The sequence below is a fragment of the Saccopteryx bilineata genome, chromosome 1 (assembly GCF_036850765.1).
Source record: "Saccopteryx bilineata isolate mSacBil1 chromosome 1, mSacBil1_pri_phased_curated, whole genome shotgun sequence".
Classification (NCBI taxonomy): domain Eukaryota; kingdom Metazoa; phylum Chordata; class Mammalia; order Chiroptera; family Emballonuridae; genus Saccopteryx; species Saccopteryx bilineata.
The window spans coordinates 341,758,795-341,785,095 of NC_089490.1; the positions used below are offsets into that span (position 1 = coordinate 341,758,795).

At 48.9% G+C, this 26,301-nt stretch overlaps 1 protein-coding gene across 2 annotated transcripts in view; it reads left to right on the forward strand.

The window, feature by feature from the left end:
* TENM4 (teneurin transmembrane protein 4) overlaps positions 1-26,301 on the forward strand; it is an 813,415-nt gene that overhangs the window by 377,077 nt on the left and 410,037 nt on the right. For both annotated transcript variants that reach the window (XM_066249328.1, XM_066249320.1), the window contains 2 exons: positions 806-1,093; positions 4,354-4,623. In XM_066249328.1, coding sequence (XP_066105425.1) covers positions 871-1,093; positions 4,354-4,623 — 493 coding nt within the window. In that variant the 5' untranslated portion in view covers positions 806-870. The remainder of the gene's footprint in view (positions 1-805; positions 1,094-4,353; positions 4,624-26,301) is intronic.

Below are 26,301 nucleotides of genomic sequence, written 5' to 3' on the forward strand. Positions count from 1 at the left end.
CCCAGCTAGAAGGACACTTTTGTGTGGTAAGAGTGAGAGGAAGGGGACTCAAAGGGACATAACAGAACAGGAAAATCTTAAGCGTCAGAGCCAAGCAGACCTGGGTTCAGGTTCTGCCTTTGTTACTTACTGTTTTCTCAACTGTAAGATGGGGATTGAATGGCCAGTTACTTAAACAAATGTGTATTAGGTGTGCCAGGATTCATGCTAGATCAGGAGTGAGCAAAACAACAGGTCAAGCCCTTGCTCTCAGAAGCTTTTGTATTAGTGGAAGAAGACAAATAATAAGCAAGTAATTATCTGGTGGTGATAGTGTGGATTGATTGTTTATACCTTGGCTTATTTTATTTAATGAGATAATATATGCAAAGTGCTTTACCCCAGTGTCTGAGTATAGTCATTCATTTTACAAATTCTTAACAAACCACTGTTCTGTGTCAGGCCCCGTAGCAGCTGCGTAAGTGATAGTACAAACAAGTCATTCCTATTTTAGGGGGATTGGGAAAACCAGTGCCCTCTGGCCTTCCTTAGCCCTCTTGACCCAGACTGCTGGAGGACAGGCTGAGGCATCTTCATGGTGGAAAGGCGGAAGAGCAGAAAGAGACAGGATTCATCATTAGAGACTCTGGGGGCAAAGCTCCTGGTACTTTTGGCTGTGTGGCCTTGGAGCCATGACCCCACCTCTCCAAGCTCCAGGCTCTTCACAACATTGCAGGGTGAACCGAGGTCCAGGACGGACCAGGCTATTGTCTTTGTCTCCTGGGCCCATGCTCACGCTGCCTGTTCTTTGGTTTCCTGGCTCCAGACCGCTCAGCCCTAAGTGCAGCCAGGACCCTGTTCGTGGATGTGGAGGAGTGCAGGCCCGAGGCCATGGACGTGAAGGAGAGGAAGCCATACCGCTCGCTGACCCGGCGCCGCGACGCCGAACGCCGCTACACCAGCTCGTCCGCGGACAGCGAGGAGGGCAAGGCCCCACAGAAGTCCTACAGCTCCAGCGAGACCCTGAAGGCCTACGACCAGGATGCCCGCCTAGCTTACGGCAGCCGCATCAAGGACATGGTGCCGCAGGAGGTGGAGGAGTTCAGCCGCGCAGGTGAGGGTGGGCCTGGGCACAGAGCTGGGGCAGGTGTGTGCGCAGGTGTGTGAACAGGTGTGCCCCCGGGCGTGGGCCCTGGGACCAGAAAGGCAAGCGAGGGTGCAACGGCAACACCAAGCCTGCTATTTTGGCACCTGCCCTGTAGTTCATTCTTAGTTCATTCATTTTCATGCTCACCCGCTTCGTAGGCATCATGAGGTGATGACAAGCTGGGTGCCTGTCCTGTCAGACTGCCTGGCATTGAGCTCAGAGCCCAGACTCTCCGCTAAGCCTCAGCCCTCACCTGTCCTATGGGCATGAGTAGTCTCTCCCTACTGCTCGGAATCACTATGAGGACTAATGAGATGACATGTTTAAGTGATAAGTTTGATAACACCAAAGAATTGAGTGAGTCTTATTTACTAGTTTTCTTATTTTTTTATATATTTATTCATTCTAGGGACACACCTGAACAGCTTTTTCTGTCAAGCACTGCCCTGATCTTGAGAGGAAGCTGAGACAGACCTGAAAACTTAGTAATTTGGGGACTTTCCTGGCAGCTGACTCCCACTCCTTCATTTCCTACACATAGCAGTCACTAGAGTCTATCCTTCCTACTCCAGAATACCTTAAAATCTGTCTCTCTTCTTCATCCCCTCTGCCACTGGTCCAGTCCAGGCCATTGTCATCTCTCTGGGAAGGTTCACCCCAACTCCTCTTTGCCCAGTGCTGCCCCCCGATGGACTATATTCTGCACAGCAGCTGAAGTGAAGTTGAAAAGGACTCCCCATTGCTCTTAGCCTGAGCTCCCTAACCTGGCTTACTAGGGCTTTTCGATATTCGTTTGTCTTTTTGCACTGTTTTATCCCCTGACTCTCCATCTCACCACCCGTGCTGCAGACCCAATGGACTGCTCGTTGTTTCCATACCTGCCATGGAAAATGCTTGTGTCCCAGTGCCTCTGTGATTCCTCTCTTCAGCCTGCAGAGCCTTGAGCCTTCGTTGATGCCTGGCGAGCCCCTCCCAGTCCCTGAGTGTTCAAGCAGTCCTCCATGGTATGCCCTGCCCACTCCCCTTCTACAGGTAGGGCTAGCCAGACACAATGCTGTGTAGTTTATATACACCTCGACATTGTTATTTAATCCTTACAACACCAAGCTGACTCATTTGCCCAAGATCATAGAGGTAAAAAGAGATGTGCATATTCACACACACACACACACACACACACACACACACACACACACACACCATAAAAGCCTGACAGCCCACAGTAGGCCTGGATCCACAGGAAGGCTGCCCCTCAGGCTTAAAAGAGGAGGGGTCTTCTGCTCTCTCCCAGCTTGTGGGTTAGAGCTCAAACTCCGGCATCAGACAGACCTGGATTTGAATTCTGGTTCTGCCACTGTTCCTTCTCTCAGTGTCTTCCCCTGGGCAATGGGATAGTATGACGCCTCCTAACACGAGGGTGGTCAGAATGAATGATTCTCAATAAAGTATTTGACACAGTACTGGCTCAGAGCAGATGCTTCATAAAATACTGCCTACTACCAACTGTCATCTCCGGTCTCCATAAGGGGAAGGGACAAAATGGTATCAGAGTTGTTCCCCAGCTCCATCCTGTCCGTAGTTGAGAGAGCGCAGTAAGCCCTGCCAGGTCCAGCTTGGCCCGGATGCCATCCGAGCACATGAGGCTGCAGAAAGAGCCCCTTTTTGTCTTTGTAAATAACAGACAAGAAACATTCCCATCTCATAGGCAGGCATGGGCATTGTAATGTATGAAGTACTCTCCCTCCCATTACCTTCCTGGATCCTCAAAAAGATTATCACCCCATTTTATAAACAAGAACACAGGCCCAGGTGATGTCACCAGTCCAAGATTGACCAGCTAAATGTTGAGTGAGGTGGAATGTCAACCTGTATCCTGGGCTACTCAGGAACGAGGCCAAAAGGACTTAAAGCAGACAGGAGGATGTCTCGTGTTTGGTGAACTAAATCTTCTGAACAAACACATGAGAGGGGCTGGGCTGGGCTGGCTGAACAGGCTGGCTGAGCCCTTACCGTCGGCCCTCACCGTGCGTTTCTCCAGGCCTGGGATATCTCAGCTCACTTGTATTGACACTGAATCTGGCTGCTTAAGAGGGTACGCAGGGCAAGCCATATGGAAATCAATGCAGCCAGGGCTGTTTATTGCAAATAAATTTGATTTTTCACTTAATGTAGCAGTCATTCTTCATAATGTGTGGCTGGCCTCCCTTGAGAGGGTTGGCTCAGCGGAGCAGGAATACGGGATGGGGGTGGTGAAGGTGGGGGCGGGGTAGATAGGACAGGGGCAGGGGCAGGAGATCAGAGGGAGCAGACCAGGCATGCAGGAAGAGTGCTGGGCAGTGAGGGTGGGAAGCAGACAGAGAGGATTTAGGCTTCGATTTGGAATTTTCTTCTACTTAGGAGAGCAAAAGAGGAGAGCAGACTGGACTGTGACACAGAGGAGTGATATTCAAAACATTTAACATCTGGTCTGGCCCAGACCCTGGCCAGAAAGAATGTATTACTGGCCACTGAACAGCCCAGAGGCCCCTGCTGTGCTGAGGCTGCTGACTTTAACCTTTTAGTAACTGCTACAGGGAGGAAATGGGAAGTTATCTCGTCATGGTGTTTGTGTTGGGGGGGCGGGGCTTGTCGGGAAAGGTCTGGAGTAGGCAAGGAAGAGGCTGTGGGCACTGGCGTATGAGGAGGCTTGGGCATCAGGTCCTTATCTGGCAGTATGGAATTATTGCACGACGTTAACCTCCTTGCTAACGAGCACCATGCCCCCACCCCTACTGGAAGAGGAGACCCAAGGCCCTCTATTCAGTTTTGCAGACATTTATTGGGCTCTTCTAAGTCCCAGATTTTGTTCTAGGCACAGACATTTAGGAAGGAGCAAGGCATGGTCCCTGGCCCCACTGAGGTCCCTGTCATTGGAGTGCCAGATGTCTGGGACCACAGACTCTCAGAGGCAGCTCAGAGGAAGCAGCAGTGACTTCTACCCGCGGTGTAGGAGTAGGGGAGACTTCACAGAGGAGGTGCTATCTGAGTTGGCCCTTCTTTAAAAGATGTAGAAGGATTGGGGCTGGTGGGGAAAGGAAAGAAGGAGCCGTCCCATGGAGGAAAGACATGGCCACTGAAGGCACAGCGAGGTCATAGGACAGTAGCGAGTCCTGGGGTGGGGGACTCCGCTTCCGGTAGGGAGACCCCTCCTCTGCACCCTAACCAAGCTCTCCTTCGTTTCCTCCCAGGAGCCAACTTCAGCCTCCGTGAGCTGGGGCTGGGGGAGGTGACACCGCCTCATGGGACCCTATACCGCACAGACATCGGCCTCCCGCACTGCGGCTACTCCGTGGGGGCCAGCTCCGACGCCGACATGGAGGCTGACGCCGTGCTGTCCCCTGAGCACCCGGTGCGGCTGTGGGGCCGGAGCACGCGGTCGGGCCGCAGCTCCTGCCTGTCCAGCCGGGCCAACTCCAACCTCACGCTCACCGACACCGAACATGAGAACACCGAGACCGGTGAGTGGTCTGCTTGGCCTGTGCCGGGCACCTGGGTTATACGATCTGGGTTTTAATTGCAACATTGATTTTATGCTTCATTGCTTAGGGCTCTGGTGAAGCTGGTAAGAATTGCTTTGCCGTCAGTGGTCAAAAGTCAGAGCCTCTTGCATAGTCACATGAAATAACTACCAGTTGGTGGCATGACAGAGATGGGGTCTCTGCTCTTTTCGGATGAGGGAGGTGCCTATAATGTGGGGTTATTGCTCCCAAGGGGCCTGTGTATAAGGGAGCAGAGGGCCCAGGGGACACTGCTAGCCCATCCCCCACAGCTTGTCTGGACTGCAGCCTCCAGATGCTCAGCAGTCCTGGGCAATCGCCGTGGAGACTGCTTCACCCCAGTATCCTATGTTGAACAGAGGATGACTTTGAAACAAGAACGGTCATGTTGGGGTAACTTAAGACTTGAGGTTTTGCTTTAACTTTCCCATATACATAGATTTGGGAAAGTGCTAGCAGTTCTAGACTCTTCTTCTACTCTCATCTCTGCAGCCCCTTCTTCCAGGGCCGCCTTCCTGAGCTAGAGGAAAAGGGCGTCTGGTTTCAGAATGTTCCTCCTTGCTGTCAGACCGGAGGGGCTGAGTTAGCTGCAGCCCTGCAGTTCACTGCTGGGGGCGGGGGGCGGGGGGGGAGTCTCCCTCCCTCTCGGCCTCTGTGCCCCGCCAGTCCTGGGCAGCTTTGTGGACCCCAGTCTGCCTGAGGAGGTCCCACTGGAGTCTAGCAGTGAAGATTTAGGGAGGGTGGCAGAAGCCAGGGACAGCCCCTCTGCCTGCAGGAGGCTTTTGCTTCTCAGAAGTCCAAAGAGGGAGCCTGCTGGTGCATCCACCTCAAAGGCGGAAAGGGGATGTGGGGTGGGCGGTCTGATGAGAACTGCGGGAGCCACGCCAGGGACCGGCCCCACTGGCTTCTATCTCCTGCTTCAGAGTTGAAAGTTTAGGCCGATTAATCTCTGAAGAGGATGTCATTCCAGCTGGGCTCCACAGGATACGATTCCAGACTGGGGGTCGGGCAGAAGACCAGGTGAAGTCCTGGTCAGGCGGGAAGCTTATATCCTTAAAGAGTCAGGTGCAGCAGAGTTCCACCTCCACTTTGCCGCCCCTCCTAGATAGCTTGGAGGATTTCCCAGGTGGCCTGTAAGACCTGTCCGCGGGGTGGGGGACCAGCAGGTCTGGGATACTGGCTTGGCAGTGTTACTCTCCCCTGACCCCAAACCAGCCCCCCGAGAGGGCCAATGAGCTCAGCGCCTGAAGGCAATGCCCCACCCTGCAATCGGGAGCTATCCACACGCCCTCACCCACCCTCTCACCAAGGCCCACGCCAAGCCAGCAGCCCCTCCTCTCCCTGTCGTCACCACGCACCGAACCGGAGCACTGCCACGATGTGTGAGGCCTGTACAGAGAAGGTGGTGTCTGATTAGCGTCACCACGCACCGAACCAGAGCACTGCCATGATGTGTGAGGCCTGTACAGAGAAGGTGGTGTCTGATTAGCGTCACCACGCACCGAACCAGAGCACTGCCATGATGTGTGAGGCCTGTACAGAGAAGGTGGTGTCTGATTAGCGTCACCACGCACCGAACCAGAGCACTGCCATGATGTGTGAGGCCTGTACAGAGAAGGTGGCGTCTGATTAGCAGACAGGATGCTTCTGTTCCATCACTGACCCTGGGATGTGGCACTGGGTACATTGGAGACTTTCTCTGGACCAACCTCAGTTTCCTCATCTACAAAACAAGTGGTTTAAATGAAATCAGAATTGATTGTATTCTGAGAATATTAATAGTTCTTAGATGAGGGAGGGAAATTACTCTGTGGTCAAATAGTATAGGAAAACTCAGTGAAAAGAATTTAAATTAGTTTCTTTGTGCAGGACTTTTCAGAGCTTTTAAAATATGTTAATGTGCATGCTAATGAATAAATTACCAAGGCAAGTTAGATACAACATTCCCCTCATTGAGCTGAGCATAGAACCCTTTATTCCTAGAGCATCCGCTGGGGTCGGTGTTCTAATGAACACTTTTGGGGAATAACTGACTTGAGTGATCTGCAGGCCCTTCCTATCTAGGAGTCTGTGATCTGAAGTGTTTACATTAAGATGAGGGTGCAAAAGAGGAAGATGGTAATGACATTAATGGTTCGTAACTGCTGCTGATTCTCAGACCCCGGGCACAGTGCTAAATGCTTTAGCTATATGATCACATGATTACTAACCCTGCCATCTTTTTGAAGTAGGTTTTATTACCACCACCACCACCACCACCACCCCCGCGCAAAATAAGGAAACTGCAGCACCGAGAGGTTAAGCAAACTGCGTAGGTCACACAGCTAACAGGATAGGGTTGGAACTTGGACCTATATGACTCTAAAATGTTTCCTCTGGTGGCCCTAGTTATAGTTTCCGCTGCAGGAAAAGGCTTGGTTTGTTTGTTCTTTTAAAGACTTCTTGCCATGATGACAAATGATCCCTTTTCCATACAGTCATGGCAGAAAGAGGTCCACACTGCCCACCTTATTGTATATTCCCTGAGAGCCGAATTTCTGCTGAATGAAGACTCTGTTGAGTGACAATGACATCGGCCATGAGTCTGAAGAGCCTTAGCCTTTGATAATGGGGACAAGGAAATGGCTGCTTCCCCTGGCTGTCCACCCTCTCCTGATTACCCATTGCTGCACTGGCCCCCACACGCTAAGCCCCACCGTGCTCAGGGAAGATGGGCAGGCAGAGGAGGTGGGCATGGGGATCTAGCCGAGAGCCCTGGCCTCTGTGTCCCTTCCAGACCTGGACTCCCCGAAGCCAGACACCCCACGGGTACCCTGTGCTTGTCCACTTTCCCCCAGTTGGAATGGCTCCCTTTTATCCATTGATGAGGTTGACAGTGCTCTTGCTCGCATGGTTGTCTCCTCACTTCACAGCTGAAGGTGGGCTCAGGGAGGCGAAGGGCACAGGGGCCTCATCTGGTTGAGCAGAAGCCAGGTTCTCCTCCAGTCCTGGTTCTTTCTCTCCCTCTCCCTCCCTGCCCCACACCCCACTTCAGTCTTCTCTCAGTCATCTTACTGGTCCCAGTCCCCCTTTTTCTGTGATGAGAATGCAAATGTTAACATCAGAACATGGAAAGCAACCTATCACAGTGTGGCCACTTTTCAGGGTTAGAGGAAAGACATACTGAGGACCTACTGTGTGTCAGGCCACTGCTCATGTGCGACTGATTGCCTTGAACCCTCTAGACAACACTATGGTATTTCTGTCTCCCAGAAGTGAGAACAGAAGATCCAAAAAGGTCCACGGACCCATCAGGGAGTGTGCAGCCCGTGAGTCATCAAGTCAGCAAAGCTCACATTTGAACTCAGATCTCTCTGATTCTGTCATCTGAGCCCTTTGCCCAGCTCCATTTGAACCAATGAGAGTGTTGGACTCTCAACGGAGGCCACCAAAAATATGTGACCGAGTTCTCAGAACTCCTTTCCAGATACGAATACAAAGCATAATCGCCAGCAACTTCCAGCCGCAGGAGCTCAACTCCGCCTCCACCCGCGCCCGGCCTTGCATTAGTCAATAGTAATTGTCAACAGTATTGATAGCGGTGGAGGCTTTTGCTGAGGTCACAGTGATGTTGCATGCAGCTGCCATCAATAATAACTTTTATGGGGTCCATTAAAGCCAATTTCTGCCCCTGAAGGTTAATGTCAGCAGCTTTTATGTCACTGCTTAATATCCAGAATAAATACAGAATTGACTGGGTAATGTAAACACAAATCTTCCTCTTCAGGGCCACCAGGCAGAGCCACCCCCCACCCCCACCCGCCTCCCCTACTGAGGGGCCAGCCTGCTGGGGGGGCAGGGAGGAGAAGCTGGCGTCTCGCCAGGCACACAGGTGGCATTTAATAAACGTTCCTAGAGAGCAAAGGTTTCGATGAGAGCTCTGTTTTCACCCACACGGTCAGGTGGGCACAGTGGCCCTTGTTGGTTCATTCTGTAGCCAAGCCCCTTGAGTGTGCCAAGCATTATTCTAGGAAGGAGGATCTAGATGGGCATCCGGGAGGTGGTGATATGACAGACAGCCTGTGACCCAATCTGTAATTGGGGTCACTGGAGGGGTCGCAGGCAGTGTCGCAGAGTGGAAAGAACAGTGGTTCCAGAGTTTGTGAGGACACCTGGCCCTCGATTCTGACTGTGCCATGTCCCAGCTCTGACATCTGGGGTGAGTGACCTCCCCTCCTCAAGTCCCAGTTTCCTAAAATGACTTGCCAGTGCTGAGTAAGGGCTGGGAGAAAGCAAAAGGGGGAGCCAGTGTTTAAGGGGTGCAGAGGTTCGGTTTGGGATGATGAAAAAGTTACACAAAAACGTGAATGTACTTAAAGCCACTGAATTATACACTTAAAAATGGTTAAAAGGGTAATGTATGGTTTGCCACAATAACAACAAAGATATCAGCACGTCATCTTTCTCCCTTGAAGTGTTGCCATGAGCCCATACTACATTTGTGAAGTGTCTGTCCTGGTCCTTAATTCATGCTAGCTATTAGTATTCATTTTTTTTTTTCAAGAGCTGTGGGATGACAGTAAAAGGAGCCATTCATTTGCCCTGAGGGTGCAAAGGCTCATTCCTTCATTCCACTCACGGTATGCACCTGGGCTTGAAGGCTGAGGAGGATTTCACTGAGCTCAGGGGATCTAAGAGGCAGTCCCAGTAGAAGCAATTGCGCATGCTTATGCTTAGATACATGAAGAGGCATGGTGGGTCTGGGGAATAGTGAGATTTTACTACGTGCTTCAATTCCAGAGGCAAATTGAGGAATTCACTTAGAAAAGAAAGAATGAAACAGAATCACAGTTGCCCCAAAATTATCAAGCAGCCTGGTGTCAAAGGGGAAATTATGGTTAACCTAATTAGGCAGCCAAATTGCTTATGCAGAGTCAGAAGATTAGGTGAGCATCTATCTCCAGAGCACAGTGAGAAAGAAGCTCATTACCAAGTTAACGCAATTTATCCTCTACTGTCCCTGGCTCCATGCTCATGAGACTTGGTTTTAAAAATCTATAAGAAGATCTATCATGAATTCCCTAAGTGGCCAGAGTGCTGCAGCTACCCAGCCATTGTACTTCATCTAGGACAGGAAGCGGGCTCCCTCAGCTGAGGCAGGGATTGGAGCCCCACATTTGACTACGCTTTTGCTTGGTGAGCCAGCTCACACTCCCCCAGGAATGCACAATACTTTCAGGGAGTTAGAGTCTCCCACTGGACAGTGTTATCCATGTAGGAAGGACTGAAAGGCCCCAGGTTCCTAAAAGGACTAGGAAGGGCCTAGTGGGGCCTGAGAATCTGGGAACTAGAAAAGAGCTTAGCGACATCGACTCCTAACTTTTTCCTGTTTTCTAGCCAAGAAAACTGAGATCCAGAGAAATTAGATGACTTGCCAATGATTGCACAGCTAGTGAATGGCAGAGCTAGGGTTGAGACCTAGACCAGCCTCACGCCAGTGCCCATTATCTTTATTGAGACCACTGCACTCTACAGTTTGTTCTGTAGAAACTGGCTTTGTGATTTTTTTTTTTTTGGTTTGTTTTTTGTTGGGTTGGGTTTTTTTTTTTGTATTTTTCTGAAGTTGGAAATGGGAAGGCAGTCAGACAGACTCCCGTATGCACCCGACCAGGATCCACCTGGCAAGCCCACCAGGGGGCGATGCTCTGCCCATCTGGGACGTTGCTCTGTTGCAACCAGAGCCATTCTAGCTCCTGAGGCAGAGGCCACAGAGCCATCCTCAGCGCCCGGGCCAACTTTGCTCCAATGGAGCCTTGGCTGCGGGAGGGGAAGAGAGAGACAGAAAGGAAGGAGGGGGGGAGGGGGGGAGAAGCAGATGGGTGCTTCTCCTGTGTGCCCTGGCCGGGAATTGAACCCGGGACTCCTGCACGCCAGGCCGATGCTCTACCACTGAGCCAACCATCCAGGGCCTGGTTTTGTTTTTTTTTAATTAGCTCAATACATACAATATATATGATCTGAGAGATGATTCTAGCTGTTTCCAGAACAGAAACTTTTGTCAATGTGAGAAAGTTCCAGAACCCATTAGAGTTGATCAAGAGCTAGAGGTCATACCAGGCCACTCTCAAATTGTGATGTGCTAGAGAATAGATTTTTAAAGTAGCAGTTATAGAGGTGTGAGGGGGAAAGTCCAGCCTGAGAAGGTCTCATGAAGAAGTGCTGGCCCCTGGGCTTTGAGGGTTGGAGAGGACTTGAATAGGTGAAGAGGGGGAAGAAAAGGGATTCTCTGTGAACAAAAGCATGGAGGTAGACAGACATAAATTGTGTCTCATGAGGCTGGAACATCGGGTGTGACTGGGACTATGAGGACAGGGTGTGCTGGGAGGGAAGGTCAGAGAGTTAGGTGGATTGTTTGTCATTTAACAACAATTTGTTGAGCACCTGCCGTGAGCCAGGTACTGTTTTAGGTATTCGGGTTCCAGCATGATCAACACAGACAAACCTGCCTTCTCATCAGTGGGAAGTGTGATGATAAATTTAACACCTAAATTATATAGGATGTTTCAAACTGTTAAGTGTTACATAAAAGGGGACAGGGTGTATCAGTGTGGGAGAGGGTTTGTAGTTCTAAATGTGGTGGCCAGAGATGGCTTCACTGACAAGATGACATGTGAGGCAGGCAAAGGGAGAGTGCGGAGGGAGCCTGGAGGCAGTGCAGTCCTGGCAGAAGGAGGGACAGGTTCACGGGACTCACGGCAGGAGCGTGCCTGGCTTGTTTGAAGAGCGGCCAGGAGGCCAGTGTGGCTAGAGTAGGGGAGGAGGTCCAAGGTGATGTGGGGAGGGTCGCACGCAGGCCATTGCCCAGGGCGCCGGGGGAGGGCTCCGAGCTGAGGAGGACAGGGTCTGACCAATACTTCCAGGCTTCTCCTGGAAGCTGTGTTGAGCTCTAGTGGGCTATGTTGAATTGGGGGGCTACTGCAGCAATGCCAGAGACAGGACGCGGGCTCGGGTCAGGAGGAGACATGGAGGCAGTGAGGTGGGCTCAGGACCTGGTGAGGGATCCAGGTGACTCTCTCCTGCTGCACCACAGGGCCTCCTTAGCAGTGAGCGAGACCTCAGTACTCAGGTCTTGTGACCAAAATGGGCTGCCAGGTACTCTTAGGGGCGGGGGCACATCTGATTCCTCTCCTGGCCTCACAGCTCCCTCGACCCAGTGTCAGAGGTCTTTAGCTCCGGTCTGTCCCATGCCACATCGCACACTCTCATTGTTCACAGCCTTGGCCATGAACTACACCTCTGGCCCTGCATCCTGCTGCTGATCGCCTCGGTTTCTGACCTTGCTCCCAGACACCCACCCCCAGCCTTGCAGTGCCTCCTCATGAGACACTTGGCACCGTCTATTTTTTTGTTTTAGGCTTGGCTTCCCTTTGGCCGTAAATCCAAGTCTTCTGCCTCACACAGCCTTGGTGAGGTTTGGCCTGTGGCCCACTCTGCATAGCACCGCCTCTGCTGGAATGGCATGATGGGCAGCCAGTGTGTGACAGCCGCCGGCACTGCTGTTCTTGTAGTTCCTCAGAAGAAGACTGGAAGTCCTGGCCTGGTTTAAATGGATCCCAAGTCCACTCCCCACTGGTGAGCTTTGTTGCTCCCCCTGGTGGGCAAGTACGTGCGAGTACAAGAGCACCCTGTTCCTGTACTGGGAGAAGGAAGAGAGAGACGGGGAGAGAGAGTCAAAGCTACACTAAATTAGGATAGATTGCATTCTCGAAACTAGGTTAGGACCTGCTGTGTGTGCACAGAGGTGCAGCAAACCAGTTTTGCTTTTAATTTGAGCCAACATGACTTTCAATTCCAGTGGAAGCAATGATGTGCACAATGTCAAACTTCCTACCACAAGACATTTGTGAGGCATTTTTTTCCCCATCAGTGAGCTCAGCTTTGTCCAGGGAGAGTGAAACCTGGGTGTCTTTCAATTTCATCTAACCCAGGATGACTTCGGGGAAGAACAAAATAACTGATGATGGAAAAGCAGCTTCCTATCTACCAGAGCCTAACTCCAGTGCTGGGTGGAATGAATCTAGGGATGAATCTGGTTTCAGTTTGGGGCTCTGTGATCAGTCCCAGTGTGACCTGAAGCAAATCATTTCTCTTCTCTGAGCATTAGTTTCCCCACCAGCCTAATAGGGTCACTGGAATCTCAGGTAGCAAGATAATTCTGAAGGAGCGTGGACTTTGTAAACTCAGAATTCCAGCTCAGCCACTCAGGGCTTGGGTGGTTTTGTGCAAATTATTGAATCTCACTGAGCCTCGCTTTCTCCATCTGCATCATGGGAATAAATGATGCCTATCCTAAAGTTGTAATGAGCTTGAAAGGCAATGGTGCTCATGAAAGATTCAGGAAGACATTATCTAACTGTGGGTCATAACTGATCCTGAAACCAGCACTGTGGCTCAGCGCCATCTTTTAAAATAATAAATGGAACAAAGCAGAACAGAATGGAGTATGTAGCCCATAGTATTATTTTGTGAATTTTTATTTTCATTATACTTTACACACAGCACCTGTACTAGGTCACTGCATACAATCTATTTCTTCCTGTGGAGTTCAGTTAAAAACAAATGTTTAAAAGATGGTGTCTGGCATATAGCGGGACCTTGTGGATGTTAATGCCTTTTCTTCAAGAACCCCTCAGTTTAAGGGTTCTGTGAGTCATGATTCATGATGTCACAGTCTTATCCAAAACTGTCGCCACAGTATTTTTAGGGCCCCTGCTGAGAATGAGTGTATCTCTGGGCAGGCGCCCATGGCTCAGCTGAAAGGATCCGGGCTCTGGGTCAAATGGACTTGGCCCAGGTCACATGGCCTGTGTAATGGCAGAACTGGAATCCCTGTGTCAGAGAACCTGGCCGTTTCTCCCCCTCCCTTCCCCCGGTTACTCCTGTATAAACGGCCACTGGAGGGACTGAGAAGCCTAGGGTTAGTGAAGAGCTGTGAGAACAGCAGGGAAAGCACCCCAAACAGGAGGAGCTGAGCTCGGAAGCTGAGGGGCTGGGAGAGCTCTAGCCTCAGTTCCATTACCAACCGACACCCTCCTCTGAGCACAAAGGCAGTCGGAGAGGAATCCAGAACAAATATACCCGAGCACCACGTGCAACTAGGATGCCCCCAAACCATGGATCCTCACCGCAAATCTAATTTCACTCTCATCAAGCCGAGCAGACTGACCACAAGTTAGAAATGACTCTTTCCTTGGACTTGAGGCTGGAGGGAAAGCAGGTGCAGCAAGGTGTGAGGAAGGGCTGCTGGGAGTGCTGTGGGTTTGACACGGGAAGCCTAGTGTGGGGAACGTGACCAGGGTTACCCGTAGGCTCTTTGGAACCAGACTCAGTGTAAACCCCACAAAATGCCTCTTTTTTTTTTTCTGAAGTTGGAAACGGGGAGACAGTCAGACAGACTCCCGCATGCACCCAACCAGGATCCACCCAGCATGCCCACCAGGGGGCGATGCTCTGCCCATCTGGGACGTTGCTCTGCTGCAACCAGAGCCATTCTAGTGCCTGAGGCAGAGGCCATGGAGCCATCCTCAGCACCCGGGCCATCTTTGCTCCAATGGAGCTTTGGCTGTGGGAGGGGAAGAGAGAGACAGAGAGGAAGGAGAGGGGGAGGGGTGGAGAAGCAGATGGGTGCTTCTCCTGTGTGCCCTGGTCGGGAATCGAACCCGGGACTTCCGCATGCCAGGCCGACGCTCTACCACTGAGCCAACCAGCCAGGGCCAAAATGCCTCTTGTGGAAAGAGGTCTCAGAGAAGACCAGATCCTCTCCCAAACTGTTCCCAAAGTGACAGGCCCAGCTCCTCCCGAGGGCAGGGAGCAGAGATGGTGAAGGAAAGGGTGTTAGGGAGCAGTTGGAGGCCTCGGCTGTGGCTCCTAGCTGTGTCAGTGGTGTAGGAAATGCAGAGGCCTGTAGGGCTGAGGAGGAGACGAGGCCAGAGACGAAAGCTGGGCTCCGCCATGGCAGAGAATGCTTCTCACCTGCCGGTTCGAGAGTTCAGCCTTTCTCTCAAGGTCGTGAGGGTCCATAGAACAGGTTTCAGCAGGGAGAGGTCAGAGGTGGCAAACATCTTTCCTGATTCAGATGAGGAAACAGTCTCTAAAAGTTTGTTTTGCCCATTTTATGTGATGAAATTGGGACCCCTACTATGGAGAGAGTTGTGTAACTCCTTGAAGTCACATGCCGCAGCGCTAACCCCTAATGTGATGACGGTAACTGGGAAGGGGGCCTGTGGGAGGGAAGAGAGGGGCTCAAGGTGGAATCGGTGCCCTTCTAGGAAGAGGAAGAGAGAGAGAGCAGTCTCTCACCAGCCTACCAGGAAGAGCCCTCAGACCCCAGTCATGCTGGCACCATCCAGACCTGGGAAAAAATGGAATTCTGTGGGTTAAGTCACCTAGTCATGGCAGCCCAGACTGACTAAGGCAGGCCAGAAACAAGAAACTTACCAGCCAGGAAGCCACCAAGCTGATACCTAACACAGGGATGTTGTGATCCAAAGCTCTGACCCCAGTCAGATTGCCTCATGGAAACAGGCATGCAAAACAGTTTGGGTGAATGACTACCAGTGCGGTTTGGGGTTAAAAAGGGGCCAATATGCCAGACCATCCCCTCAAAAAAAAAAAAACATTTAGTAGCTCACACTGTGAGTACAGACTTTGGTGCCACCCTGCCTGGGTTCTAATCTCAGCTTTTCCACTTAGGAGCTGTGTTACCTGGTGTTGCACAGTCCTGTGTCTTAATATGTCCATGCCTCAGTTTCCTAACCTATTAGATGGAGTTGATTCTAGTGTCTACTTCATAGTGTAGTTATTAAAATTACATGAGCTCGGGGAATTAAAGCACTTAGAATAGTGCCTGGCACTGAGGAAGTGCTGTATGTAAGCGTATGCTGCTATTATTCATTGTATGGCACTTTGTGATTCACAAGGTGTTTTCACATTTTTTTTAACATTTGCGGCAACTTTTGACGTAGACATCAGTCTCATCGTTATTTGGAAGTGCTCTGAGATCACACAGCTGGACAGTGGTGGAGGTGGGATTCTGTCTGGGTCCCTCTGACCCCACCCCACATGCGGCCGTTCATAACTCCATCTGACAGCCAGTCGGCCTGGCTCTTTCTGCCGAAGATGACCCCCCAGGTAGCAGGGCCCAGTGTGAAGACTCCACCAGGCTTGCTGTTCTTCAGGCCAGTTTCTCCTGGTCTCTCTGGGAGAAGTATGTCAGCCCGGGCTGTCTGTTCAAGAAGATGCTTCTCCAGATAAAGACCCAAACCCTTTCTGTTCCAAACACTGAAGAGGACTTTTCTTCCCATGTCTGCTCAGCAGCCTGGCTCCTCAGTGCCACGCTCTGCATTGTAGGACCTTAGCTACAAAACAAATTACTTTCTTGAACATGCCTCCAAGAAGGAAATAATCATATGGAATAAACCAGGTCCACAGTGTGGTATAAGCCCAGGGGAACTGTTGGCCATTCCAGCTGCTTCTAAGAAGGGAAGGAGGGGAGCTCAGAATTCGTCGGTGTGCAGTGGACTGTGAGAATGCAGGGGAAGGCCCTTCAAACAGGAACCAAACGGGCCGAGTCAGAAGCTGGCACATTAGGAGTGAGGTACCGCGGGCATCTCTCCTGCCCTGCAGCCTCATTTTATGGTGAAAAGGGAGAAACTGCTAAAACCTGAAGGATGCACCCTTCTTTCTACCTGCACTCACAACTTTCAATAATTTATTGTCTCAGCACTAGAGTTAGTAGTGCTAAAAGGTGGTTTTATTTAGGAAAATTGTGTGTGTCATTTTTTTCCCCTGGCTATTCTGATATTGGGCCATTATTATTCACATTTAGACATTTAGGGAACATGTAGTAGCTCACAATGTCCTTTAGTGCCCAACATTTCATAAAAGGCCCCATCATCTCCCTGGCCCAGGGCACCAGGGCCCACTCCCTGACTTTGAATGGCTCTTTGCACTGGAGAGTGTGTCAGGAGTGTGTAAGTGTCAGCAAGTTACCGCAAGGACTCACAGGAGAAAGATTTATTAGTCGAGCGAACAGCAAGCCAGCCAAGGGGAAAGGTGCGGAGGGCAGAGTTTGGAGGACACCAGGCCCCAGGCTCCAAGGTTCCTGTTCTAGCAAAGTCACACAGGATGCCTCCAGCAGAGTTAGGATGCAAAGTACTCTATTCCAAGGAAGCTCAAGAGAGACCCCGTGCCCAAAGATTTTATCAGGGGACTAGTCACAGAGCTACCTTTTGTCTAACACATGCCAAAATTCCAGACTCTCAGAGGGAAAGCAGGTATTTAACATAAACCTCATCATTTGCACGCACAGTCTAGACACAGCCACTCATACCACTCAGGGAAAGTTTTATATCAGGTAAAGACAGCCAAATTCCCAGGTGCCAGCCAAGAGCCAATTTTACTAAGGCCTGCTCTGTTGACTCTTTCCTGCATGAGCCTCTTTTTTGTTGTTATTGTTTTTGTTTTATTCAGTGAGAGGAGAGGATGCAAAGACAGACTCCACATGCACCCCAACCATGGTCCACCCTGTAAGCCCACTAGGAAGTGATGCTCTGCCCATCTGGGCGTAGCTCTGTTACTCAGCAATCAAGCTCTTCTTAGCACCTGAGGCGAAGGCTATGGAGCCATCCTCAGCACCTGGGGCCAACTCATTCCAATCGAGCATCGAGCCATGGCTGCAGGAGGGAAAGAGAGAGAGAGAGAGAGATAGAGAGAGAGAGAGAAAGGAAGAGAAAGGAAGAGGGCAAGGGGAGAAGCAGATGTGTGCTTCTCCTGTGTGCCCTGACTGGGAATCAAACCTGGGACATCCACATATGGGGTTGATGCTCTACCACTGAGCCAACTGGCCAGGGTCATAAGCCTCTTATACTGTTCTCCTGTTTAGTGAGTAACCCTAGCAGACAACCCAGTGTTAAACCTCTCGGCTATGAGTTCTTTCTCCTCTTTGTCTTTCATGTGATAACTCTTATAAAATGATTATAAACTTTACCTATAAGAAATTGCTTGATAAAGAAGGCTCACCACTAATGCTTGGTAATAAAGAAGAGAAAATGAAATGATGACTTATGCAGAAAAAAGAAACACATTAAATTATGTCAGAGTGGAGCAACACTACTGGTCTACAGTGATGTTGATAACTTTGGTTGGAGGAAGGAAGCTAAGGCACTGAGCAGGTGCCGAGTACATGCACACATTCGTTCAGTAACATTCAGCCTCATGAAGCTGCATGAATGCTGAGGGGAAGCAGGCCTGGTCTCTGGCCCCAGGGGTCATGATATAAGCAGGTAGACATATACCTAGGCAGTATTCTACAGCGTTATGTGAGTGCTGTGAAGGACCATGGGTAGCCAGTGATCAGAATCAGCAGCAGGAATCTAGTCCTGCTTAGGCAACTGAATAAAAGGATTCCCAAGACCTCCGTCCAGGGAGAACTGGGACAGGAACACGGGAAAAATAATGTCTACCACAACAGCCTCTCAACCCTTAAACACAGTTTTCTTGGAGTTCCTGTGGCAAAGGAGGAGGCTGTGGGTCCAGTGTACCTATTTAATACAGAAAGTAAGACAGGGGAGAAAGCTTTACGTGGTGGACAGGTGTGGAAAAGTCACAGACTTCCTGTACCCTACATTGGCCTCTCTGCTAGGGCAAGATGACAGTAAAATCCTTTAAGGCACTCCAGCCAGAGATTACCAGGAACTTCCCAATCTGTAGTTGAACAAAGGTGGGTTTATTGACTCCTTCCAAAGGTGAGGTTGGAGAATGCACACCATGGGGAGATCATTGGTGTCTCAGTAAAGGGTGTTGGAAAAGATATTCAGAGCCCTGGCTAGCTGGGTCTGCAGATAGAACATTGTCCTGGCACACCAAGGTCACAGGTTCAATCCTGGGTCAGGGCACATACAAGAAGCAATCAATGAGTTCACAACTAAGTGAAATAATGATGCTTCTCTCTCGCTTCCTCTCTCTTCCTCTCTCTTTCTCTTTCTCTCTCTTCTTCCCTCCCGCTCTCCTCTCTCTCTCTTTCTCCCTTTCTCTCTTTCTCACTATCAAATCAATGGAAAATTAAAAAAAAAAGACATTCAGAATTTGTTTTTGTGTTAAGTGATTTGGGAATGGGTTCAAGGAAGTGGAGCATTGTTCTGGATTGGACACTGTCAGGAAGCAGGGATTTTTCTGTGCTTGGGTGTCTTAAATATGGAGAAGGAGGAAGAATAAAGTGAGGTTAAAGTTGTAATTGGAAAAGAGGGAGCAATCGCTCATATTAGCCAGGATAGGGGATATTTGGTCACTCTGTGGTTTGGACAATGTCCTTGTTATCTTCAGACATGACTGCAGAATGGCCTTGCCTTTGTCTCAATCCATTACGGTACAGAGATGCCTGCCTGTCCGAAGTCGGTATGTGTAATTGCTTATATTCCACAGGAAAAACCACCACCTTGCTGTGAGTGCCGGGCCAGCTCCTGGCTGTCAGAAACCGCTTTTCTCTTTCTCATCCCAAGCCAGAGTCAAAGGAACACACCCAGTGTGCCAATGGCAGCTGGCCTCCAAGGCCCCGCTGCCCTGCACCCATGGTAAATCTCAGTGTCCTGAGAAAATAACTTAGTAAGTACTATTATGTTAGTTAAGTCCTCTTACATAGTTAGTTTTAAAATAATATATGCTTGATAAATAATAAATAAAAGTTTTTGAATATTTATTTTAGGTTAGGTACCAGTCTCACAGAATATAATCTCATTTTATACTCTTAGTATTTCTGGCCGATTAGGTTTTTGATTATTTTTTTTTCAAGTAAAGAAATAAAAACTCAGGTTAAGTAACACCCCTAAGGGTTCTTATCTAATGAGTGTTAGTGGCTGAATTCGAACACGATCCGCCTGACTCCCAAAGTTGTTCTTTGCCTGCTGCCCCCGGCCTCTGTGACATGTAGGTACACGTGGTCACTGAGAGAGATGGCTTGCCAAGCTGTGGTTGAGACTGGTCTGTCCAGAGAGCATGACAGCTCTGAGACAAATCCAAAGTGTGTCCACAGACCTCTGGCCCCACAGCATCACGGGCCGCAGGAGCCCAGGCCCCGGCCGGATGTGGTGGTTCCCGAGAGCTGCTCTCCTAGCTCCAGCAAAGCGAGCCCATCCTGTCATCCCCAGAGAGGGAGGGGGAGCTGAATCGATTTTTTTTTCCCTGTGCAGTTGACTAATTAATATGAAAAAGAGCTGCCTGTTATTGATTAACTTTTTCTTTCACCACGACAATGTCTTAATGAAACTCAATATCTATAACTCAAAAGCTGGGGTGAATCTCTTAAGTAGCAGTGATGGTTAACCTTGCCATCCCCTTCCGAGATTCAGCAGGTTTAATGAGTTGGGTTCAGGGCTGGGGCAGAATTCAAGGACCTGTTTAAGTTGGTCCCTTGGCTAGAGGCATTTCTTTTCTTTCCATGGTCCATTTTGTATTTATCTAGAAATATGTTCACAGATCTGTGTAGCTCTAGGCAAAAACTGTGGTTTATTTATCTATCTCTGTATAATCAGGAGGTGGCATATGAAATTCTATAAACACATATCGCTTAGAATGGGTGTTCAGTGTATCCTGATGAATGAACATACCCGTTCACGCTCATTCATGAGGTTCAGAAAGAGCAAGCAAGAGAATGAAACTAACACTCTTCACTCCTGGATGCTGTGCTTGTTCCCAGAGCTATTGTAACAAAGTACCATAAATGGGATTCCTTAACAACAGAATATTGTTTCACAGTTCTAGAGACTTGAAGTCCAAAATCAAAGTTTCATTGTTCCCTCTGAAACCTGTAAGGGGATCCTCCCTTGCCTCTTCCTAGTTGCTGATGGGTTGCTGGCAATCATTGGTGGTCCTTGGCTCGTAGCTGCATCACTCCAATCTCTGCTTCATTGTCACATGGGCATTATTGTCCCTCTATGACCCTGTCTTTCCATGGCTGTGATTTCTGCAAGATAGCAAGGGAGAGAGAGAGACAGAAACATTGAGCTGTCCCTGTATGTGCCCTGACCGGGGATCGAACTGGCAACCTCTGCACTTCGAGACAATGTTCTAACCAATCAAGCTCTCCAGCCAGGGCACAAGGCTGTTTTCTTATAAGGATTCCAGTCCTACTGAATTAGGGGACCATCCTACTCCAGTTTGACTTCATCTTAACTAATTACATCTATGATAACCCTATTTCCAGTTAAGGTCACATTCTGAGGGGCTGCAGTTTAGGACTTGTCTTACTCTCTTCAGGCTGCTGTAACAAAACTCTTTTAGATTGGTCCTTAAACAACAAACATTTATTTTTCACTATTCTGGAAGTCTAAGATCAAGGTGCTGGCAGATTCGGTGTCTGGGGAGGGCTAGTCCTTGCTTCTTACTTTGTCCTCACATGGCAGAAGGAGTTATTACCCCTCTAGGGTCTCTTATAAGAGCACTAATCTCATTCATGAGGGCTCCACATTCAGCACCTCCCAAATTCACCACCTTCTAATACCATCACAGTGGGGGGGGGCAGGGTTTCAACATATGAACTGGGGGGGACACAAACATTCAGCCTATAGCAGACTTTAACATATTTTTTGATGGACGTCATTTAATCCATAACAGATACCTATTTGGTTCCAGCCACCATCTCAGGCCTTTCCCCCTCCCACCACTCAGCAGCCTGGCTCTTAAGTGACTTTGCAGCTTCTTAGTGCCCTAGGAACTATAAACAGGCGAAGCCCTTTCAGTCGGAATGACATGACGGTTGTGACTCTTCCTGCTGCACTCAGGGCCCCTGGGTCCTGCCTACAGCCTCCTCTTCCTCTCCCTGGCACACAGCACCTCACACAGCCAGGTCAGTGTACCAAATCATAGACCCCTTCTTAGTGAGTGAGCCCCATCATGGGAGATGTGGGTGGATGCCACAGAGAAGATTCCTGCCTGAGACCATGTAGGTGACCCTCTGGCCTTGCCTATAACATCAGGGGTGTAATGTGTTAGAATATGTGTGTGTCTGTGTGCACGCATGGGACTAAGCACAGATTTGAGTGTGTGGGGGTTTAGGAATGCATGTGCGTGTGTGATTCAAGTGCAAAATCTACTTGATGGGATATGAGTTCAGCTGTAAGGCAAGTCGGCATTGTTTTACTAGAGAGGAGTGAGCGTGGGACAGGGTGTGGGGAGACCCTGAGTCAGGGTGTGTGGGTTTGACTGCCCATGAGGCTGTTTGTGTGCGTCGGTGCATGAGTGAGGAGTGGGTGGGGATTTCTGCCAAATACCTGTTGTATTTTAGACTCAGGCAGCAGGCAAAGGTGAAGTCTTCCTTTCCATTAAGATGGGAAACAATAGCTTTGGGGGCCTTTTTTTTAACTTAAAAAAAGTAGTCATCATGCAGTTAGTGGTTGTTAATTAGGAACAGGTCCCAGGGAAGCTGCTTCTGCGGCAGCACCAATAAATCACTCACTAACCGTCCATGGCTGCCTGCCTCCCTCCAAGCCTGGCTTCTACGCAGCTGGAGCTGCCTTGGCGGCCAGGCCGGGGCCTACCCACTGGAGACTTACCCTGCTGGGGCGTGGCGTATCTATCTCTCAGTCTCCCTCCTTTGAAAAGCGTTCCCAGCATGCACTATGCAGAAGAGATACTGAGGCCCCGTTCACGGATTCGTGGACTCAATTCCAAGTTTCTGTGCACCAAGACCATCCCCATCCTTCCCCTCTGATCTCATTGTACTCATCTCTCACCATTCTTCATGGATTCAGGCTTCCAATCAAGTGTTCCCTAACCATAGCCTCTCTCACAGCCTTGCACATGCCTGGTAGAGCTATTACTGTGCATCTACCTGGGCCTCATACAAAGGTGAACGTGCACTGTATACTCGGGAAATAAATTCTTGCTTGACCCATCAACTTTCTCACGAAAGCAATACCCACCAGTAATGTTTTAGAGTGTTGAATTTAGCTAAAACCACCCTAGACTTTCCCAAAGGAGGTGAGAAAGGGAGTGACTGCTTAATGAAAACGGGGTGGGCTTCTTTGGATGGGGATGATAAAAAAATGTTCTAGAATAGATAGTCATCATGGTTGTAGAACATTGGAAGTATACAAAATACCACTGAACTGTACACTTTAAAAGGGTTAAAATGGTAAATTTTGTATTGTGTATATTTTTCTATAATAAAATACTTAAAAAATAAAAACCAACCTAGAGCACCTTATTCCTCCATTCCTTTAGCACACCTGTACCGAGTGCATCTCTGGAATCAGGCCCCGGATACAGAGGGCCCGGGACGAGGGAATGCAGACAGACATGCCGCAGATAGACGCTTCCTGTCTTAATGCAGTCGTCTGTGTAATCCTCAAAACACTAGCAGGCTGCACATTTTGCCCCTGCTTTATACATGAGCACACTAAGAATCCCAGAGGCAGAGGCCTTGCCCCAAGGCCCAGAGCTCCTAAGTGGGGGAACAGGATGATTCTGAGTCTGTCTCCTGCAAGCCCATGCTGTTCCCATGTGCTTCCTCCAAGTTTCACCAGCTAATTTAAGAATAGCATAGCTAGAGACCAGGGAACCACGCAGATGGCAAAGGAGACATTGCCAAGGACAGTTTCTCCACTGTCTCCTTTGGTTGAGGGCCCTACCATCTCTCCTTCCCAGGCTCCAGACATCCAGCCTCCACCCCCTCCCACCTCATTCCTCAGCACTTCCAGCATGCTGATCTTTCTAATCTGATTAGCTAGATGCTCTCTGCTGGATGTTTGTATTAGTGCCCTGACCCTTCTTGCTAAGCAGTAAATTCAAAAACCTGTGACTTTGGAATGACATTCTTTATGTTGGTGTTTATTTTTGAAAGTATATAAAATCAATCCAAATCTCACAACCTCTGCTTTTGTGCTTAACTGAAATGTGTTGAAAGACTTAAGAATGCTTCCTGAATATTTCCCCCATGTGTCAAATGACATTTGGTCTAGTGAGGCCATTATTTGACCTGGTGGGAAGGATTATTAGAATAGAAGCCTTTGGTACAGGGAGTTTAGGAGTCCCCATCTTTGGGGCCAAGTCCAGATGTAACCCTGGAAACATCAAGTTCAAAGACAGATTTTGAACTGGTGGAAAACTGGCCAAAATATGTCACTGGCACCCTTTCTCTGAACATTGAGGCATAAGCCAGGATCTGCATGTAATTTTTATTGGTATCAATTCAGAGATACTTCAGAGAGAGGAATAAAAATGTTAAATCCTGCCTCTGGAGCCAGATGGAGATAGGAAGAGCATTCCACTAGTGAAGGCGAAAGAGTATGGGGGTACTCACTATAGGCTATTTTCTTTGGGCTCCAGATTTCATGTTCTTCTTCCTAGGCCTCTTTGTTCATTCATTCATTTCTGCATTCATTAATTCATTCATTCATAAAATGTTTATGGAGAATCTGATATTTCCAGGATCTGTTTTAGTGATTATAGACAGAAGTAAGATTTCTGTAGTAGTCAGTATAGGTTAATTTATGTTGTGTTAACAAATAATCCTGATATCTCAGGTGACTTAAGTTTCTCGTGTTATGCACACAACATGCTTTTGTGTGTGACTGGGGTAACGGTGTAGATGCAGTGAGGAAACGCTGGAGCGCATGTGTGGAGAAAGACAAAACGCCAGTGTCAGACATGATGGAATCTGAGGTGCCTGTGCAAACTCCAAATAAGGATTTTCTTGGGACTCTTGGATATTAGGGCCTAAAGTTGGGGAAAAGTCTGAGTACTCTCAAAACTTCGTTCTTGGGTGCTCTGAGCACCCCTCTGGAGCATCTAAGAAATTAAAGGTGTGAGGCTATCTGGTGCTGAGAATAGCTCTTTCCTCCAGGGATCTCAAATTACACATCTATTGGTACCAGAATTGCTTTTTAAATTGTGTTTCACTCTGAGTGCTTTCAAAATAGAGACATTTCCTGCTGATCAGCTTCCTCAGACCCAGCTTCCTTTGGCTCTCTGGCCTCCCCCAGACCCCACGGTGGCCCCTACCAAACTGTTATCATTGTTCGACCCAAGTCTCTGGAGGGCTAGTACTTGTTCTTCTGGCCAGACACCAAAGTGCTCAGTACATATTTCTTGAAAAAAATGAATGAATGAACTACAAATTATTCAAAATTGTTGGGTCCCTTGTGAGAACTAAATAGTATTTCCATTTTCCAAATGGCTTTAATAAATTATAAGTCACCAAATTAAACACTTGTTTTAACTTCCACCAACCAAGTCTTTGGAGGATTTGACACCTTTTCATGTTCAAGGTGCTTTCAAAACAAGAACCTTCCCCCAAAGGCCCCTTTTTGGAAGTTGTAGACTGTAAACAGATACAGAAATATATTAACATTCACAGGTGAAAGTGCCTCAGGCTAGTTTTGAAGAAAACCTTCTTCAAGAAAGACAAATGGTTTCTTTGATTTTTTTTTTTTTTTGAGTGCCTTCAATGTACCAAGAATTGTGTTAAGGGCTTTAAATACGGTCCCTTTTTCTCTCAATATTTCTGTAAGGTAGGTATTCTCATTTTGATTTAGAAATAAGAAAACTAAGACTGGGGAGATAGAATGATTTTTCCCAAAGACACATAGCCAATAAGAGGGTGAACCGGAACCATTTTTTAAGTTCTTCTAACTCCAGAACCAATAACCTTTCTTTTGCATCATTGTTTCTCAACCTTGGCTTACAGGTTAATATCACTAAGCACACAGATATAAATCCTGGGCCTCCATCCCAGACTTTCTGGATGAAACTCTGGAAAGAGATGCGTGGGCCTCCGCATTTTAAATAAACTTCCTTGTGCTTCTTCTACACGCTGAGATTCGATAGCCTAAACTTTATACCCTTTATGGGTTCCTAAAACATAGAGAACATTCTGTCTAAAAGGATGAGAGAAAAAAATAAAGGGGGAATAACCAGGCCCCAAACACTGTGTGCCGTCCACTGCTGTGGCGGATTCAACTTCCTGTACGCTGAGTGTGGCGGCATCTCCCCACCCCACGCCCCTGCTGCCTTTCCAGGCTGTGTTGGCTGAGATGGAAAGTTTCCTCCATTCCCCTGCTTTTCATGGCAAGCTTGGGTGATGTTTTCTCTCCACTCCATATGGATCTTGAAATTAACTCACTAGAAAAGTAAATCACAGGGTGCCTGGAATAATAAGTGCCATGAATACCAGGCCTCAGCCAAGCAGACTGGGACTGGATCCAGAGCATGGCTAAGGGTGCTGGGCTGGTGCGGGAGGAGGCAGGAGGCCAGGGGCCGGCTGCTGCTGGAGGCTGGACAAAGACAATAGACAAAGAAGGAGAGAGGACTGCTGTTTGAGCTGGTTGAGACTGAGCACCTTTTAATATGTTCAGCGTAATGCTCAGTGTTTTACCTTCTTTGTTGTTGTTGTTTGTTTTGTATTTTTCCGAAGTTAGAAGCAGGGAGGCAGTCAGACTCCCGCATGCACCTGACCTGGATCCACCAGGTGTGCCCACCAGGGCTCTACCCATCTGGGGCATTGCTTTGTTGTGGCTAAAGCCATTCAAGCACCTGAGGTGGAGGCCATGGAGCCATCCTCAGCATCCAGGCCAACTTTGCTCCAGTGGAGCCTCAACTGTGGGAAGG